The sequence below is a fragment of the Salmo salar genome, chromosome 01, assembly GCF_965601325.2.
Source record: "Salmo salar chromosome 01, fSalSal1, whole genome shotgun sequence".
NCBI lineage: Eukaryota > Metazoa > Chordata > Actinopteri > Salmoniformes > Salmonidae > Salmo > Salmo salar.
Genome location: NC_138291.1, coordinates 92,525,342 through 92,544,693, shown reverse-complemented (window position 1 = coordinate 92,544,693; position 19,352 = coordinate 92,525,342). Strand labels below are relative to the sequence as shown.

At 44.1% G+C, this 19,352-nt stretch overlaps 1 protein-coding gene across 2 annotated transcripts; it reads left to right on the top strand.

The window, feature by feature from the left end:
- Positions 1 to 412: 412 nt before the first annotated feature.
- Positions 413 to 14,832, top strand: LOC106610342 (WD repeat domain phosphoinositide-interacting protein 1). 2 transcript variants are annotated; one of them, XM_014209659.3, is made up of 13 exons: positions 413 to 769; positions 2,596 to 2,678; positions 3,271 to 3,440; positions 3,694 to 3,790; positions 3,886 to 3,983; positions 4,231 to 4,323; positions 4,768 to 4,838; positions 8,670 to 8,720; positions 10,696 to 10,803; positions 10,981 to 11,145; positions 11,235 to 11,342; positions 11,825 to 11,973; positions 13,688 to 14,832. In XM_014209659.3, the coding sequence occupies exons 1-13, from the start codon at positions 693 to 695 to the stop codon at positions 13,807 to 13,809; spliced, it is 1,392 nt and encodes a 463-aa protein (XP_014065134.2). In that variant the 5' UTR covers positions 413 to 692; the 3' UTR covers positions 13,810 to 14,832. The 2 variants fall into 2 exon arrangements, with proteins under 2 accessions (XP_014065134.2, XP_014065142.2); XM_014209667.3 differs by lacking the exon at positions 8,670 to 8,720.
- Positions 14,833 to 19,352: the final 4,520 nt, after the last annotated feature.

The following is a 19,352-nucleotide window of genomic DNA, read 5'->3' as shown; positions in this document are numbered from 1 at the left end:
TTTCTGCCTGAACACATACAGTTGACACAACCGATGTGCGTGAGGCGTCATGAGTAGGATTATGTGTTTTCACATGCAAAAGTGATTAGCTTTACCAATGAAAACGAGATAGAAAATAATTAAAACATACAACATATATTTTCAACAATGTATGTTTCTGAACGATGCACCATGCTGCCTTGTAGACAAAATGACCGAGCAGCACATACTGTTCGATTTGAGAAGGGCGCTCCCGCTCCTCCCTCCCCGCTTTCGACCGATGACGTAACAGGCCTTCACCCAGTGCCGCGCGGCAGCATAATCGAATCCACCCAATCAGATACATGTTTTCAAAAGGTTGGACAATCTAAGTGGTGCAGAGGTAGTCTCCAAGTTCCAACCAGCCAATAGAAAAGGGCACAAAAGTGACGCATCCAGCCCTCAGCTGTTTTTGTTTTTGTCTGCCTCCTGCTAACTCTAGAAGTTAGGGTTAAAACGGAATACAAGCGCCGTGTTCTAAAGTAGAAGCAACAAATAATTTTAGTTTCAGGATACAAGCCATCAATTTCCAATTTGTATAGCATGTATTACATTGTAATAACTAATCTCAAGCGCATACGTGTGTAGAGGAGCTGGGTTTCGGAGTGATCGATCCGAACACAGGCCACTGAACTAGGGAAGTGGAGCAGGACAGGATAATCACTGTGGACGAGATGGAGGAACGGGAGACATCCGACGGTCCGGGAGGGCCTCAAGGCTTGATCAGCGCCTCGTTCAACCAGGACACCACGTAAGCAAGCGCCCTGTCTGCCAACTCGGGCCAGTTCTAGCGTATTCAACGTGTCACACTGTTAGAAGATTCTTCTTGCATAATCTAGGCAGTAAATCTGTATGCGTCCGTCTAGCTGTAATATGGTCTGTCTGTAGTTTATCAATGTTAATACAATTGTCCCATGGTGTCTCATCAACACAGTTCCTAAAATATAGGTTAGTACCTTGTGAAGTAGGCCACCACACTACGAAGGCTTATAGATAGATGGCCAGAGAAAAGTATCCAGGCAAGATTTGACCTACAGTAGAGATACTGGTCAGCACAGCAGACTATTGTGCAAATTAGGTTTTTGTCTCGGATGATGACACATGCAATGAGTTGTGGAACTGTCATGATTTCTTGAAGCACTAAGGCTATCACCACTGCATGCATGGGGCGGTTGGATGAATTGCATTATGACAATGGGTCTTTGGGTATGGGATCCCATGCTCGGTAACATTATGAATGTTGGAAGTTGAGTGTGAGTGATAGAGGAGCAGCCAGACACTGTTGATCTACAGGGCGGTTACAGGTGTAGTAACAGCCAGGTGGTCAAACACACATGTTAATGTTAGATCCCTCCCATTTTCAATCATCCTCAGACATGATAAGACAAGCAGCAGTTAGGCTATATGTTGCCTGGGATAGGCCTATATCCCACTGAACCACGCACCTGTTCCACTCTGGGTAGTGGTTGCCCTCAGGCAGAGATCTAGGATCAGCTCACCCTCCACATAGCGTAACCTAAACCATAAGGGGGAAATGTTAAACTGATATTAGATCAGTGTCTACTCTAGAATGAATATGATCCTATACCTTCCTAGTCCATCCTATTCCACCTGTTGACAGATGCCTGTCCCTCTTTTTCTCTACACAGTATCTCTGTATATGCCCATAGTTTGCTTGATTATCAGTGTTGTTTGAAGTGCTTAGGGTGATCACATGACCTGAGTCAACTCTTGCTGTGTTGACCATACAGCACACTGTGTATCCTTCATTTCCCCTGATTGCTATATATAGCTCAGTGGGTAGTGAGGCATTTCATGTATCCCCTACATTTCCTGGTAAGCGGAGTGTGTACAAAGGCTTTCCTTAGAAAACATCCTCTGCCTCTGTCCATCCTCTGTCCAATCAGCCTTTCCGCTCATAAGCGTAGCATAATTTACGAATGCACTGAGTAAAGGTAGTAGCTGATAGAGGTGTCCCGGTTAGAGAACAAGGATAGGGAGAGAGACTTGAGGTTCAGTTTACAGCGTTTGAGCTCCCATTTATTTTCTCCAATCAAAGATGCATTTCATTTCCATTAATTACATTTGTGTGGTTTTGATATTGGACTCACAGATAACAAAAAGATAAATGCTCGAGAGGTTTTTACAACTGCCCGGATTGTTTGGCACTGAACTCATTTGATTTTATTGTATGGTTTTTCCATTGTTAGTTCATTTAGTTTAAGCGGTATAGCATGTGTAGCTCTGTGTTGTTGTTTGTGTCACACTGCTTTGCTTTATCTTGGCCAGGTCGCAGTTGTAAATGAGAACTTGTTCTCAACTAGCCTACCTGGTTAAATAAAGGTGAAATTTAAAAAAAGGTAGATTATTTAGATTATGGCACAACAAGTGAACATCCAGCCTATTTGGTTATATCATATTAACAAACTGTAACCTTCAAGCAAACCTTGAGAGGGGATTATGATGAAACCATTATGGTGGTTTACAACTCTACACCTTTATAGTGAATTATAGACTACACACATAGTGGACGCCATCTTGGATGTGTAACAACAGTTGGGGCTCTGTGTGTTTCAGGTCTCTATCAGTGGGCACTAAGTCAGGCTACAGACTCTTCTCTGTCACCTCAGTGGACAAGATGGACTGCATCCACGAAGGAGGTGAGTGAGTGTCCTTATAGCCTGTGTGTACTGGTAGCTACAGTTAAACACAAAGCTGGTATCCTAGCACCGGGACAAAACAAACACCCAATAAGCTGTGGTCAGGTCAACTAGCATGGTTGAACAGTAGTCTTGTAACCAGAGAACAAGTTGTTCTAAGCTGACATAGCCCTCCCTCTCCCACATATGTAAACAATGGTAGAGAGCAGTGTGTTACACCATAAGCCTGTTCCCAGTAATGCATTCTGCAAGTATTTTATCAGTGTTTCGTATCACAGAGAGAGGAAAGTGTGTGATTCTATGAATGTTTTAGTTTGAGTATTGAATGAATGATGGAATGAATGATGGAAAGTGTGTGTGCATGTGTGTGGTATGTGTGTGTGTATTCTATGTGCAGTGTGATTTATATTAGCACTTGTATGTGATTTAACCCTTCCCTCCCCCCTTCCAACTTCCCTCCCTCTCCCCTTCCCCTCCCTCCCTCTCCCCTCCCTCTCCTTCCTCTTCCTCTTCCCTCCCTCACCTTCCCCTCCCTCTCCTTCCCCTCCCTCCCTCTCCCTCCCCTTCCCCATCCCTTCCCTCCCTCTCCCAGCGGAGTGTCCAGACGTGTACATTGTGGAGCGGTTGTTCTCCAGCAGTCTGGTGGTGGTGGTCAGTCTCTCCATGCCCCGACGTATGAACGTCTACCACTTCAAAAGGGGAACAGAGATCTGCAACTATAGCTACTCTAACAACATCCTCTCAGTCCGGCTCAACAGACAGGTAATGGACCTCTTCCAAACCCATTCCTCACCGCTACACGCTTAAAAAAAGGTGCTATCTAAAATGTTAAAGGATTCCCCATAGGACAGCCGAAGAACCCTTTTAGAACCCTTTTTTCTAAGACTGTATACTTAGGTCAGATTGAGGCCCCATTCCAATCCAATCTCTCTCACCAATCCTGAGATCAGTTCCCATTGCAAACCTATCCCATCTTCCAGCTCTGCTGCAGCGTTTCCCTCTCTGTCCCCTGTAGAGGCTGGTGGTGTGTCTGGAGGAGTCCGTCTACATCCACAACATCAAAGACATGAAGCTGCTGAAGACGCTGCTCAACACGCCCCATAACCCCTCAGGTACTGAATACACACACACACACACACACACATCATTCATCATACCCTCAACTATGCTCAGTTTCTAAACACAGACAAACCCTCCAACCCGTCAGGTCTCTGTGCCCTCTCTGTGAACCATGGTAACTCCTACCTGGCGTACCCTGGCAGTCAGACCATCGGAGAGATCATGGTCTATGACGCCAACAACCTGGTAAGACCTGATATTCAAATGACTTCTGCCACCACTGCTATTCAAACCGCTGTCTGCACAGCACAACACAGGGGGTATTCATGTTGACCACAATGGCAGCTTGTGGGTTAGCTAGTAGAGTAGTTGGAGAGGTAGTTGAGCTGCCTTAATACCTTTGGGTACATGAAGTACAGTCATTGCATGTCACGGCTGTTGAAGTGGTCACAGGTTGATGATGTCACTAATGTGTGACCTGTGTTTTCCTCAGAGCAAGGTGACGATGATCCCAGCCCATGACAGTCCCCTGGCTGCCCTCACATTCAACACTTCAGGAACCAAACTGGCCAGTGCCTCCGAGAGGGTGAGTCTGACTGTTCCTTTCTCTCCCTTTCTGGTTGTCTCTGCCTGTCTTTCAACTGTACCTCTCACTATAACATACATACATACATACATACATACATACATACATACATACATACATACATACATACATACAGTGTACAAAACATTAAGAACACTTACACCTGTTGTTGTTTTGCCCATTCACCCTCTGAATGACACACATACACAATCCATTTCTCAATTGTCTCAAGGCTTAAAAATCCTTCTTTAAACTGTCTCCTCCCCTTCATCTACACTGGTTGAAGTGGATTTAACAAGTGTCATCAATAAGGGATCATAGTTTTCCCCTGGATTCACCTGGTCAGTCTGTCATGGAAAGAGCAGGTGTTCCTAATGTTTTGTGCACTCAGTGTACATCTCTGTCTACGGTTCTATCTGATCATCTCCTCCTCCTCCGATCCAGGGTACAGTGATCAGAGTGTTCACCATCCCAGAGGGACAGAGGCTGTTTGAGTTCCGTAGAGGGATGAAGAGGTCAGTTTATACCAGACTATAGATACTACATGTGTAGACAGACTATAGATACTACATGTGTAGACAGACTATAGATACTACATGTGTAGACAGACTATAGATACTACATGTGTAGACAGACTATAGATACTACATGTGTAGACAGACTATAGATACTACATGTGTAGACAGACTATAGGTACTACATGTGTAGACAGACTATAGGTACTACATGTGTAGACAGACTACAGATACGACAGATACAGTGGGGGGGGGGGGGAAAGTATTTGATCCCCTGCTGATTTTGTACGTTTGCCCACTTACAAAGAAATGACCAGTCTATAATTTTAATGGTAGGTTTATTTGAACAGTGAGAGACAGAATAACAACAAAAAAATCCAGAAAAACGCATGTCAAAAATGTTATAAAATGATTTGCATTTTAATGAGGGAAATAAGTATTTGACCCCTCTGCAAAACATGACTTAGTACTTGGTGGCAAAACCCTTGTTGGCAATCAGAGGTCAGACGTTTCTTGTAGTTGGCCACCAGGTTTGCACACATCTCAGGAGGGATTTTGTCCCACTCCTCTTTGCAGATCTTCTCCAAGTCATTAAGGTTTCGAGCCTGACATTTGGCAACTCGAACCTTCAGCTCCCTCCACAGATTTTCTATGGGATTAAGGTCTGGAGACTGGCTAGGCCACTCCAGGACCTTAATGTGCTTCTTCTTGAGCCACTCCTTTGTTGCCTTGGCCGTGTGTTTTGGGTCATTGTCATGCTGGAATACCCATCCACGACCCATTTTCAATGCTCTGGCTGAGGGAAGGAGGTTCTCACCCAAGATTAGACGGTACATCGTCCCTTTGATGCGGTGAAGTTGTCCTGTCCCCTTAGCAGAAAACCACCCCCAAAGCATAATGTTTCCACCTCTATGTTTGACGGTGGGGATGTTGTTCTTGGGGTCATAGGCAGCATTCTTCCTCCTCCAAACACGGTGAGTTGAGTTGATGCCAAAGAGCTCCATTTTGGTCTCATCTGACCACAACACTTTCACTAGTTGTCCTCTGAATCATTCAGATGTTCACTGGCAAACTTCAGACGGGCATGTATATGTATTTTTGAGCAGGGGGACCTTGCGGGTGCTGCAGGATTTCAGTCCTTCACGGCGTAGTGTGTTACCAATTGTTTTCTTGGTGACTATGGTCCCAGATGCCTTGAGATCATTGACAAGATCCTCCCGTGTAGTTCTGGGCTGATTCCTCACCGTTCTCATGATCATTGCAACTCCACGAGGTGAGATCTTGCATGGAGCCCCAGGCCGAGGGATATTGACAGTTCTTATGTGTTTCTTCCATTTGCGAATAATCACACCAAATGTTGTCACCTTCTCACCAAGCTGCTTGGCGATGGTCTTGTAGCCCATTCCAGCCTTGTGTAGGTCAACAATCTTGTCCCTGACATCCTTGGAGAGCTCTTTGATCTTGGCCATGGTGGAGAGTTTGGAATCTGATTGATTGATTGCTTCTGTGGACAGGTGTCTTCTATACAGGTAACAAGCTGTGGTTAGGAGCACTCACTTTAAGAGTGTGCTCCTAATCTCAGCTCGTTACCTGTATAAAAGACACCTGGGAGCCAGAAATCTTTCTGATTGAGAAGGGGTCAAATACTTATTTCCCTCATTAAAATGCAAATCAATTTATAACATTTTTTACATGCGTTTTTCTGGATATTTTTGTTGTTATTCTGTCTCTTACTGTTCAAAAAAACCTACCATTAAAATTATAGACTGATCATTTCTTTGTCAGTGGGCAAACGTAGAAAATCAGCAGGGGATCAAATACTTTCCCCCCCACTGTACTACCTGTGTTGACAGACACTACAGATACTAGACACTACAGATCAAATCAAATCAACAGTTATTTGTCACATGCGCCGAACAGGTGTAGACCTTACCATGAAACGCTTACTTTATAAGCCCTTAACTCTATTTTCTTAAAACGGCATTGTTGGTTAAGAAAATATTTACAAAAAAACAAACATATAAAATAACAATACCGAGGCTATATACAGGGGGTACCGATACCGAGTCAGTGTGTGCGGGTAGTCGAGGTCATTTGTACATGTAGGTAGGGGTAAAGTGACTATGCATAGATATTAAACAGCGAGTAGCAGCAGTGTAAAAACAGGGAGGGGATAAGTTACCAGCCTCAGAAATTGCATCCCAAATAAATGCATCACAGATTTCAAGTAAGACACATCTCAACATCAACTGTTTTGAGGAGACTGCGTAAATCAGGCCTTCATGGTCGAATTGCTGCAAAGAAAGCACTACTAAAGGACACCAGTAAGAAGAAGAGACTTGCTTGGGCCAAGAAACACGAGCAATGGACATTAGACCAGTAGAAATCTGTAATTTGGTCTGATGATTCCAAATTTGCAATTTTTGGTTCCAACCGCCGTGTCTTTGTGAGACGCAGAGTAGGTGAACGGATGATTTCCGCATGTGTGCTTCCCACCGTGAAGCATGGAGGTGTGATGGTGTGGGGGTGCTTTGCTGGTGACAGTGTTTGTGATTTATTTAGAATTCAAGGCACAGTTAACCAGCATGGCTACCACAGCATTCTGCAGCGATACGCCATCCCATCTGGTTTGCGCTTAGTGGGACCATCATTTGTTTTTCAACAGGACAATGACCCAATACAACTCCAGGCTGTGTAAGGGCTATTTGACCAAGAAGGAGAGTGATGGAGTGCTGCATCAGATGACCTGGCCTCCACAATCACCCAACCTCAACCCAATTGAGATGGTTTGGGATGAGTTGGACCGCAGAGTGAAGGAAAAGCAGCCAACAAGTGCTCAGCATAGAATAAGGCTGTAACGTAACAAAATGTTTAAAAAGTCAAGGGTTCTGGATACTTTCCGAATGCACTATATATAGGGCAGCAGCTTCTAAGGTGCTAGGTTGAGTACCGAATGGTAGCCGGCTAGTGAAGGCTGTTTAACGGTCTGATGGCCTTGAGATAGAATATGTTTTTCAGTCTCTCGGTCACAGCTTTGATGCACCTGCACTGACCTCGTCTTCTGGATGATAGCGGGGTGAACAGGTAGTGGCTCGGGTGGTTGATGTCCTTGATGATATTTTTGGCCTTCCTGTGACATCGGATGCTATAGGTGTCCTGGAGGGCAGGCAGTGAGACCCCAGTGATGCGTTGGGCAGACCGCACCACCCTCTGGAGAGGCTTGCGGTTGCGGGTGGTGCAGTTGCCGTACCAGGCGGTGATACAGCCCGACAGGATGCTCTCAATTGTGCATCTGTAAACATTTGAGGGTCTTAGGAGCCAAGCCAAATTTCTTCAGCCTTCTTAACCACACTGTCTGTGTGGGTGGACCATTTTAGATGGTCAGTGATGTGAACACCGAGGAACTTGAAGCTTACCACCTTCTCCACTGCGGTCCCGTCGATGGGGATATGGATGTGCTCCCTCTGCTGTTTCCTGAAGTCCACGATCAGCTCCTTCATTTTGTTAACGTTGAGGTTATTTTCCTGGAAACACTCCACCAGGGACCTCCTCCCTGTAGGCTGTCTCGTCATGGGTGAACAGGGAGTACAGGAGGGGGCTGAGCAAACACCCTTGTGTGGCCCCAGTGTTGAGGATCAGCGAAGTGGAGGTGATGTTTCCCATCTTCACCACCTGGGGGCAGCCCGTCAGGAAGTCCAGGACCCAGTTGCACAGGGCGGGGTTCAGACCCAGGGCCCCGAGCTTAATGATGAGCTTGGAGGGTACTAAGGTGTTGAAGGCTGAGCTGTAGTTAATGAACAGCATTCTGACGTAGGTATTCCTCTTGTCCAGGGCAGTGTGCAGTGCGATGGCGATTGCATCCTCTGTGGATCTATTGGGGCGGTAAGCAAATTGAAGTGAGTCTAGGGTGTCAGGTAAGGTAGAGGTGAATTTATCCTTAACTAGCCTCTCAAAGCACTTAATGATGACAGAAGAGGGTGCTATGGGGCGATAGTCATTTTGTTCAGTTAACTTTGCTTTCTTGCATACATGAACAATAGAGGACATCTTGAAGCAAGTGGGGACTGTAGTGTCTGTGGTATCTGTAGTCTGTCTACACATGTAGTGTCTGTAGTGTCTGTAATATATGTAGTGTCTGTAGTGTCTGTTCTATCTTTAGTGTCCCCTTCTGAGGGGGAAAAGACGTTGTCGTGCCCTCTTCACAACTTTCTTGGTGTGTTTGGACATTACATATACTACATGTGTAGACAGACTACAGACACTACAAATACTACACACACTACTGATACTACACACACTACTGATACTACATGTGTAGACAGACTACAGATACTACAGACACTACTGATACTAAACTCAGCAAAAAAAGAAACGTCCTCACTGTCAACTGCGTTTATTTTCAGCAAACGTAACGTGTAAATATTTGTATGAACATAACAAGATTCAACAACTGAGCCATAAACTGAACAAGTTCCACAGACATGTGACTAACAGAAATGTAATAATGTGTCCCTGAACAAAGGGGGGGTCAAAAGTAACAGTCAGTATCTGGTGTGGCCACCAGCTGCATTAAGTACTGCAGTGCATCTCCTCATGGACTGCACCAGATTTGCCAGTTCTTGCTGAGAGATGTTACCCCACTCTTCCACCAAGGCACCTGGAAGTTCCTGGACATTTCTGAGGGGAATGGCCCTAGCCCTTACCCTCTGATCCAACAGGTCCCAGACGTGCTCAATGGGATTGAGATCCAGGCAGAACACTGACATTCCTGTCTTGCAGGAAATCACGCACAGAACAAGCAGTATCACTGGTGGCATTGTCATGCTGGAGGGTCATGTCAGGATGAGTCTGCAGGAAGGGTACCACATGAGGGAGGAGGATGTCTTCCCTGTAATGCACAGTGTTGAGATTGCCTGCAATCTCAGTCCGATGAGGATGGGTTTGTGCCCATAGGCGACGTTGTTGCCGGTGATGTCCGGTGAGGACCTGCCTTACAACAGGCCTACAAGCCCTTAGTCCAGCCTCTCTCAGCCTATTATTGATGGAGGGATTGTGCGTTCCTGGTGTAACTCGGGCAGTTGTTGTTGACATCCTGTACCTGTCCCGCAGGTGTGATGTTCGGATGTACCAATCCTGTGCAGGTGTTGTTACACATGGTCTGCCACTGCGAGGACGATCAGCTGTCCGTCCTGTCTCCCTGTAGCACCGTCTTAGGCGTCTCACACTACGGACATTGCAATTTATTGCCCTGGCCACATCTGCAGTCCTCATGCCTCCTTGCAGCATGCCTAAGGCATGTTCACGCAGATGAGCAGGGACCCTGGGCATCTTTCTTTTGGTGTTTTTCAGAGTCAGTAGAAAGGCCTCTTTAGTGTCCTATGTTTTCATAACTGTGACCTTAATTGTCTACCGTCTGTAAGCTGTTAGTGTCTTAACGACCGTTCCACAGGTGCATGTTCATTAATTGTTTATGGTTCATTGAACAAGCATGGGAAACAGTGTTTAAACCCTTTACCATGAAGATCTGTGAAGTTATTTGGATTTTTACTAATTATCTTTGAAAGACAGGGTCCTGAAAAAGGGACGTTTATTTTGTTGCTGAGTTTATGTGTAGACCGACTACAGATATTGCAGTCACTGCAGACACTGCAGATATTACAGACACTACATACACTACAGATATTACTGATAATACAGAACAGACACTAAACACTACATGTGTAGACAGAATACAGATATGACAGACACAACAGGTACTACATGTGTAGACAGACTACAGAACGATTCCAAGGTATTGTAGTGGTAGGTTTGGTATCTTGGGGGATGATGACTCTTACCATGTGTGTCTGTGTCTCAGGTATGTGAGTATCAGCTCGTTGTCCTTTAGTTCAGATGCACAGTTCCTCTGTGCCTCCAGCAACACAGAGACGGTCCATATCTTCAAACTGGAACAGCACAGCCCCAGGTACTCACTGTTTACTCTCCAGATTTGGTTGTGTTGATCGTCTTACGACATGTCCCTTTCTGGTTCTCAGTGGCTAGTTGTCAGGTGTGTTCAATGCTTTATGTTAGTTTTGTCTCTGTAGTCAGTCAGGAAGAGCAGTGCGATTTACTCCTGCCTGTCTCCTCTGCCTGTCTCTAGTCGAGATGGCGAGTCTCCTACGTGGGGTGCCTACGTGGGGAAGATGTTCACAGCAGCCAGCACCTACCTTCCCTCCCAGGTCTCTGACATGATGCACCAAGACCGGGCCTTTGCCACCGTACGACTCAACATGTTCGGACTCAAGAACGTATGCGCCTTGTCCACGTAAGTTTGTGTGTGTGTGTTTGCGGGGGGATGCAGGGCGGTAGGTGTGTCACTTTATTTTACAGTCCTATTACTTGCTATATTTTCAGGGTTCAGAAGCTACCTCGTCTGCTGGTGGCGTCATCAGATGGACATCTCTACATCTATAACATTGACCCACAGGACGGAGGAGAGTGTGTTCTGGTCAGGAAACACAGGTGAGGGACTGGATTCCGGTCAGGAAACACAGGTGAGGGACTGGATTCCGGTCAGGAAACACAGGTGAGGGACTGGATTCCGGTCAGGAAACACAGGTGAGGGACTGGGTTCCGGTCAGGAAACACAGGTGAGGGACTGGGTTCCGGTCAGGAAACACAGGTGAGGGACTGGGTTCCGGTCAGGAAACACAGGTGAGGAATTGGGATCTGGTCAGGAATCACAGGTGGGGGACTGGGTTCTGTGTGTGAGCCTCAGAGTTGGGGTCAATTCCATTTCATTTCCAGTCCATTCAGGAAGCAAAATTACATTCCAATTCCAATTAATTTCAATGCTTTTCAATGAAGAAAATGTGGAATTTGATTTACTTTCTGACTTGACTGGAATTGAAATGGAATTGACTCCAACCCTGGTGAGCATATATGTGTGCTTAAGCATGTTTGTATATGTGCGTGAACTCAGGCTCTCTTTGTGTTTTCTCCAGGCTATTTGAAGGAGATGAGGCGCCACAGGAAGCACAACAGGAAGAGGAGGAGCCAGAGGATGGAAGGTCCCTCCCACCGTCAACCAGCCCATCATACGCTGCCACTGTGTCTGTCCCCTCGACCCCACCCTCTTCTACCACTCTCACAGGTAATGTGTGTGGTTTGCTTCATGAATGTAGTATGTCTTACCTTGTGTGATTAACCCCTGTGCGGCCTACGGGACGGACATCCAGTGAAAAATCCTATCTCCATTAGCATAACAACATTTAATAATTATTTTTTTTCAGTTTTTTTTCAAATTATATCGTTTTATAGATACACCTCCCCTAAATCGAACCCTGTCCGATTTCAAAAAGGCTTTACAGCAAAAGCAAAACATTAGATTATGTTAGAGGAGTATATCCTAAAAGTAGCCACATAGCCATTTTCCGACCAACCACATGCATCACAAATAACCAAAAAACAGCTAAATGCAGCACTAACCTTTGACAATCTTCATCAGATGACACACCTAGGACATCATGTTACACAATACATGCATTCTTTTGTTCGATAAAGTTCATATTTAAATATAAAAACAGCATTTTACATCGGTGCGTAACGTTGACTAACTATTTTCCCTCAAATGCATCCGATGAAACAGCGCTACAATTTACTAAATTACTATTCGAAAACATTTTTAAAATGTAATATTGTCATTCTAAGATTTATAGATGAATATCTCTTGAAAGCACCTGTAATGCCAGATTTAAAAATAACTTTACTGGGTAATCACACTTTGCGATAAAATGGGATGCGATACTCAGAACAATAGGCTACCGTTACAGGTCAGCGCCATCTTGGAACAATCGCATATCAAATCTAGTCTTGTATACTATTGTCAATAATCCCTTACCTTTGGTTGTCTTCATCAGAAAGCACTTCCAGGAATCCCAGGTCCACAACAAATGTATTTTCGTTCGAAAAAGTTCATCCTTTATGTTCCATTAGCTTGTTGTTGTTAGCGCGTTCTGAAGGCTGCACCAAAAGATCCGACGTGCGCGGGGCTACTCTTTCAACAAAATGCATTTTTTTCTTATTTAGGTTCGTTCAAACATGTCAAACGTTGTATAACATAAATCTTTAGGGCCTTTTTCAACCAGAGCTCCAATAAGATTCGAGGGGGACGATTGCATTGTGTTTCAAAACGTTTCGAAAGGGGAGGGTAGCTAGGGGCGCCGGCGTCATAATGGTGATGGCCCTCTCCGTGTGACCACGTTCCACAGTGTGTCATTCTGTCAGTTTTCACAGTAGGAGACTCAAATCACTTTGTAAAGACTGGGGACATCTAGTGGAAGCAATAGGACGTGCTCAATGAACCATAGCTCACGGTGTGATTAATAGGCAACGTGATGAAGTTGAGTCCGCAATTCAGAATTCCACTTCCTGTTTCGATCTGTCTCGGGGTTTTGACTGCCATATGAGTTCTGTTATACTCACAGACACCATTCAAACAGTTTTAGAAACTTTAGGGTGTTTTCTATCCACAAGTATTAATTATATGCATATCCTAGCTTCTGAGTTTGAGTAGTAGGCCGTTTAACATTTTTCAAAATGCGCTGTGGCGCCCCCTATCCTAGGCGACCGTCAAGAGGTTAAGGACTTTTTTCAATCCGTATCACAGAAGTTCAGCTTTACAGCGTGATTGAAATTTAAAGGAAATGTTCCTGCTTTAGCGGAAACTGCATCACGGTAAATGCTGCATATGTCGGCTCAATTGGAAATTACCTTTAAATGTGTATTGTGGAATCTGTACATTTTCAGCTTTATAGAGTGAATACAGCCCTTAGTCTGGTGACGTGCCCTGTAATCTCTCTTCCCAGGCTACTCAGAGGATGGAGGGGCTGAGAAAGGGGATGTGATCCCTGAACATGAGTTTGCCGAGGGACCCGTCTGTCTGGATGACGAGAACGAGTTTCCTCCCGTCAGCAAACAGACCAACTGACCCACCACTTCCCTGGAACCAATCAACTGGAGCCATTCACGCAAGAAGGAAGTATATCAGTGTTAAGAGAACCCCCCCACCCCATGTCCCCAACGAGCCAATCAAATGGGAGAAATGTAGATGCGAGTGTTGATTGGTTACTCTCATGTGCCATTCAGAAGTAGAGTGTGGCTAGATAGTAGACCCGTCTCTGTACATTGTCTTATACCTGGCCCTAAAGGTCAGTATGAATACAATTTAAATCCATTCCCTAACTATCAGAAGGGAAGCAGGTCTGGGCTATGAATTTGTAGCCTTCCTCTAGTCTAATATTAACCAATGTTTAACCTGGTTAAAAAGGGACTTTAATATTGAATTGCATTCATATAGAGCTATTGAGAAGTGCTCTGAGCGCTTAACCATTCAATTGTACTTTTATAACCTGTTAAGTATCATTTAGTGATTTATAACACTGACTGGATAGTGAGGTCCGAGTCGTATTCTGCTGCTTGATGCAGATTGGCTAGAACCCAGTGTAGGGTGGAAGAGTGCAGAGACGGGCACAGACAGACTGTCTTATCAGTGGGCTATAGCTGTGCCACGCCCCGAGAGAGAAGAGGGGGGGGGGAGGGAGAGAGAGGGGATGGTGGAATAGAGAAGGAGAGAGAGAGGACTTCTATCATATGTCTTGAGGTGATGTTTTTTAACTTATCTCTAGAAAAAAGGTGGGAAGAATAATAACATACTGATAATGTGAAAAACTTGATTTATAGTATTGTAGATTCTTACAGGTCCTTTTATTTCAGTGATAATATTATTAACACCATTGACTAAATAATGTTGAATATTGTAACATTTCAGACATGATGTAGATGTTTTTACTTTGTAAAAAATAATGTTGACTTGTACTAAATATTATTTTGGAATATGAAATTAGAATTATTCATCAATGCATTAGACCTACGGTAATTAAGTGAAGGTTTTGGCGGAAAGTGGATTTTTGTTATATATATATATATATATATATATATATATATATATATATATATATATATATATATATATATATATATATATATATATATATATATATATATATATATACTCAAAAAAATAAAGGGAACACTAAAATAACACATCCTAGATCTGAATGAATAAAATAATCTTATTAAATACTTTTTTCTTTACATAGTTGAATGTGCTGACAACAAAATCACACAAAAATAATCAATGGAAATGCAATTTATCAACCCATGGAGGTCTGGATTTGGAGTCACACTCAAAATTAAAGTGGAAAACCACACTACAGGCTGATCCAACTTTGATGTAATGTCCTTAAAACAAGTCAAAATGAGGCTCAGTAGTGTGTGTGGCCTCCACGTGCCTGTATGACCTCCCTACAACGCCTGGGCATGCTCCTGATGAGGTGGCGGATGGTCTCCTGAGGGATCTCCTCCCAGACCTGGACTAAAGCATCCGCCAACTCCTGGACAGTCTGTGGTGCAACGTGGCGTTGGTGGATGGAGCGAGACATGATGTCCCAGATGTGCTCAATTGGATTCAGGTCTGGGGAATGGGCGGGCCAGTCCATAGCATCAATGCCTTCCTCTTGCAGGAACTGCTGACACACTCCAGCCGCATGCGGTCTAGCATTGTCTTGCATTAGGAGGAACCCAGGGCCAATCTCATCTCGGTACCTAATGGCAGTCAGGCTACCTCTGGCGAGCACATGGAGGGCTGTGCGGCCCCCCAAAGAAATGCCACCCCACACCATGACTGACCCACCGCCAAACCGGTCATGCTGGAGGATGTTGCAGGCAGCAGAACATTCTCCACGGCATCTCCAGACTCTGTCACATGTGCTCAGTGTGAACCTGCTTTCATTTGTGAAGAGCACAGGGCGCCAGTGGCGAATTTGCCAATCTTGGTGTTCTCTGGCAAATGCCAAACGTCCTGCACGGTGTTGGGCTGTAAGCACAACCCCCACCTGTGGACGTCGGGCCCTCATACCACCCTCATGGAGTCTGTTACTGACCGTTTGAGCAGACACATGCACATTTGTGGCCTGCTGGAGGTCATTTTGCAGGGCTCTGGCAGTGCTCCTCCTGCTCCTCCTTGCACAAAGGCGGAGGTAGCGGTCCTGCTGCTGGGTTGTTGCCCTCCTACGGCCTCCTCCACGTCTCCTGATGTACTGGCCTGTCTCCTGGTAGCGCCTCCATGCTCTGGACACTACGCTGACAGACACAGCAAACCTTCTTGCCACAGCTCGCATTGATGTGCCATCCTGGATGAGCTGCACTACCTGAGCCACTTGTGTGGGTTGTAGACTCCGTCTCATGCTACCACTAGAGTGAAAGCACCACCAGCATTCAAAAGTGACCAAAACATCAGCCAGGAAGCGTAGGAACTGAGAAGTGGTCGGTGGTCACCACCTGCAGAACCACTCCTTTATTGTGGGTGTCTTGCTAATTGCCTATAATTTCCACCTGTTGTTTATTCCATTTGCACAACAGCATGTGAAATTTATTGTCAATCAGTGTTGCTTCCTAAGTGGACAGTTTGATTTCACAGAAGTGTGATTGACTTGGAGTTACATTGTGTTGTTTAAGTGTTACCTTTATTTTTTTGAGCAGTGTATATACACAGTTGAAGTCGGAAGTTTACATACACTTAGGTTGGAGTCATTAAAACTTGTTTTTCAACCACTCCACAAATTTCTTGTTAACAAACTATATTTTTGGGAAGTCGGTTAGGACATCTACTTTGTGCATGACACAAGTCATTTTTCTAACAATTGTTTACAGAGATTATTTCACTTATAATTCACTGTATCACAATTCCAGTGGGTCAGAAGTTTACATACACTAAGTTGACTGTGCCTTTAAACAGCTTGGAAAATTCCAGAAAATGATGTCAAGGCTTTAGAAGCTTCTGATAGGCTAATTGACATCATTTGGAGGTGTACCTGTGGATGTATTTCAAGGCCTACCTTCAAACTCAGTGCCTCTTTGCTTGACATCATGGGAAAATCAAAAGAAATCAGCCAAGACCTCCACAAGTCTGGTTCATCCTTGGGAGCAATTTCCAAATGCCTGAAGGTACCACGTTCATCTGTACAAACAATAGTACGCAAGTATAAACACCATTGGACCACGCAGCTGTCATACTGCTCAGGAAGGAGACGCGTTCTGTCTTCTAGAGATGAACGTACTTTGGTGCAAAAAGTGCAAATCAATCCCAGAACAACAGCAAAGGACCTTGTGAAGATGCTGGAGGAAACAAGTACAAAAGTATCTATATCCACAGTAAAACGAGTCCTATATCGACATAACCTGGAAGGCCGCTCAGCAAGGAAGAAGCCACTGCTCCAAACCCGCCATAAAAAAGCCAGACTACGGTTTGCAACTGCACATGGGGACAAAGATCGTACTTTTTGGAGAAATGTCATCTGGTCTGATGAAACAAAAATAGAACTGTTTGGCCATAATGACCATTGTTATGTTTGGAGGATGAAGGGGGAGGCTTCAAGCCGAAGAACACCATCCCAACCGTGAAGCATGTGGGTAGCAGCATCGTGTTGTGGGGGTGCTTTGCTGCAGGAGGGACTGGTGCACTAAACAAAATAGATGGCATCATGAGGATGGAAAATTATGTGGAAATATTGAAGCAACATCTCAAGATAGTCAGGAAGTTAAAGCTTGGTCACAAATGGGTCTTCCAAATGGACAATGACCCCAAGCATACTTCCAAAGTTGTGGCAAAATGGCTTAAGGACAATAAAGTCAAGGTATTGGAGTGGCCATCACAAAGCCCTGACCTCAATCCTATAGAAAATGTGTGGGCAGAACTGAAAGTGTACAAGCAGGCCTATAAACCTTACTCAGTTACACCAGCTCTGTCAGGAGGAATGGGCCAAAATTCACCCAACTTATTGTGGGAAGCTTGTGGAAGGCTACTCGAAATGTTTGACCCAAGTTAAACAATTTAAAGGCAATGCTACCAAATACTAATTGAGTGTATGTACATTTCTGACCCACTGGGAATGTGATTAAATAAATAAAAGCTGAAATAAATCATTCTCTACTATTATTCTGACATTTCACATTCTTAAAATAAAGTGGTGATCCTAACTGACCTAAGACAGGAAATGTTTACTAGGATTAAATGTCAGTAATTGTGAAAAACTGAGTTTAAATGTATTTGGCTAAGGTGTATGTAAGCTTCTGACTTCAACTGTATGTGTGTGTGTGTGTGTACATATATACATATATACACACACACACACACACACACACACACACGTGTGTACATACATACATACATACATACATACATACATACATACATACATACATACATACATACATACATACATACATACATATATATTGTGTGTGTGTATGTATGTAAACAGTATGCCTATTGTTATTAGCTTGTGACTGATTTGCCAAAGGGTGGAGCTTTGAGAACACTAATGTTCTTTTGAAGTTTTGATTTAAGATTTTAAACCACAAATTAAAGGGAATGTGAATGAAACAAGTCTCCTGTGTTTCATTTAATTGAAATGTCTCAGGTTAAAGTGAAGTTAACCTTGGAAGAAAGCTCTTTGTCTAATCAAATTAAACCCAGCTATTAGTGGGACAAACTACACTGGTCTTAGGTCAATGTTTATTGGCAATTTCATCCTACTTATTGCGTTGTCATATACTCCCCACCAGAGTGTTAGTGCAACCCAGAAGCCTCAGTTGTATTACTGTACAAGAAGTCTGTGTACAGGAAAACACTTAATATTGGGAATAATAGTGTGAATATTGTTTTCACTATATATTTTACCTCTTGGTGATGTCATTCGGAAACATAATGTTAACTTTCACTGCTATGCGGATGCACACAGCTGTACATTTCGATGAAACATGGTGAAGCCCCAAAATTGCCCATGCTGGAAGCCTGTGTTTCAGACATAAGGAAGTGGATGGTTACAAATGTTCTACTTTTAAACTCGGACAAAACAGAGATGCTTGTTCTAGGTCCCAAGAAACAAAGAGATCCTTAGTGGGTCGTACCTCATGTTCTGTTATGACTAGCTCTGATCACTCCTTAGTGGGTCGTACCTCATGTTCTGTTATGACTAGCTCTGATCACTCCTTAGTTGGTCGTACCTCATGTTCTGTTATGACTAGCTCTGATCACTCCTTAGTTGGTCGTACCTCATGTTCTGTTATGACTAGCTCTGATCACTCCTTAGTTGGTCGTACCTCATGTTCTGTTATGACTAGCTCTGATCACTCCTTAGTTGGTCGTACCTCATGTTCTGTTATGACTAGCTCTGATCACTCCTTAGTTGGTCGTACCTCATGTTCTGTTATGACTAGCTCTGATCACTCCTTAGTTGGTCGTACCTCATGTTCTGTTATGACTAGCTCTGATCACTCCTTAGTTGGTCGTACCTCATGTTCTGTTATGACTAGCTCTGATCACTCCTTAGTTGGTCGTACCTCATGTCCTGTTTCTTTGCCATGTAGAAGGTCATCGGTGGCATCGATACCGTCATAGCTTCTGTCTGA

Bases quoted from the DNA above. Each gene is read 5' to 3' on its own strand.
- LOC106610342 (XM_014209659.3), top strand. From the start codon at position 693: ATGGAGGAACGGGAGACATCCGACGGTCCGGGAGGGCCTCAAGGCTTG. The intron at 770-2,595 runs GTAAGCAAGCGC...TGTGTGTTTCAG, and splicing joins TCGTTCAACCAGGACACCAC to GTCTCTATCAGTGGGCACTA. The intron at 11,343-11,824 runs GTGAGGGACTGG...TGTTTTCTCCAG, and splicing joins GTTCTGGTCAGGAAACACAG to GCTATTTGAAGGAGATGAGG.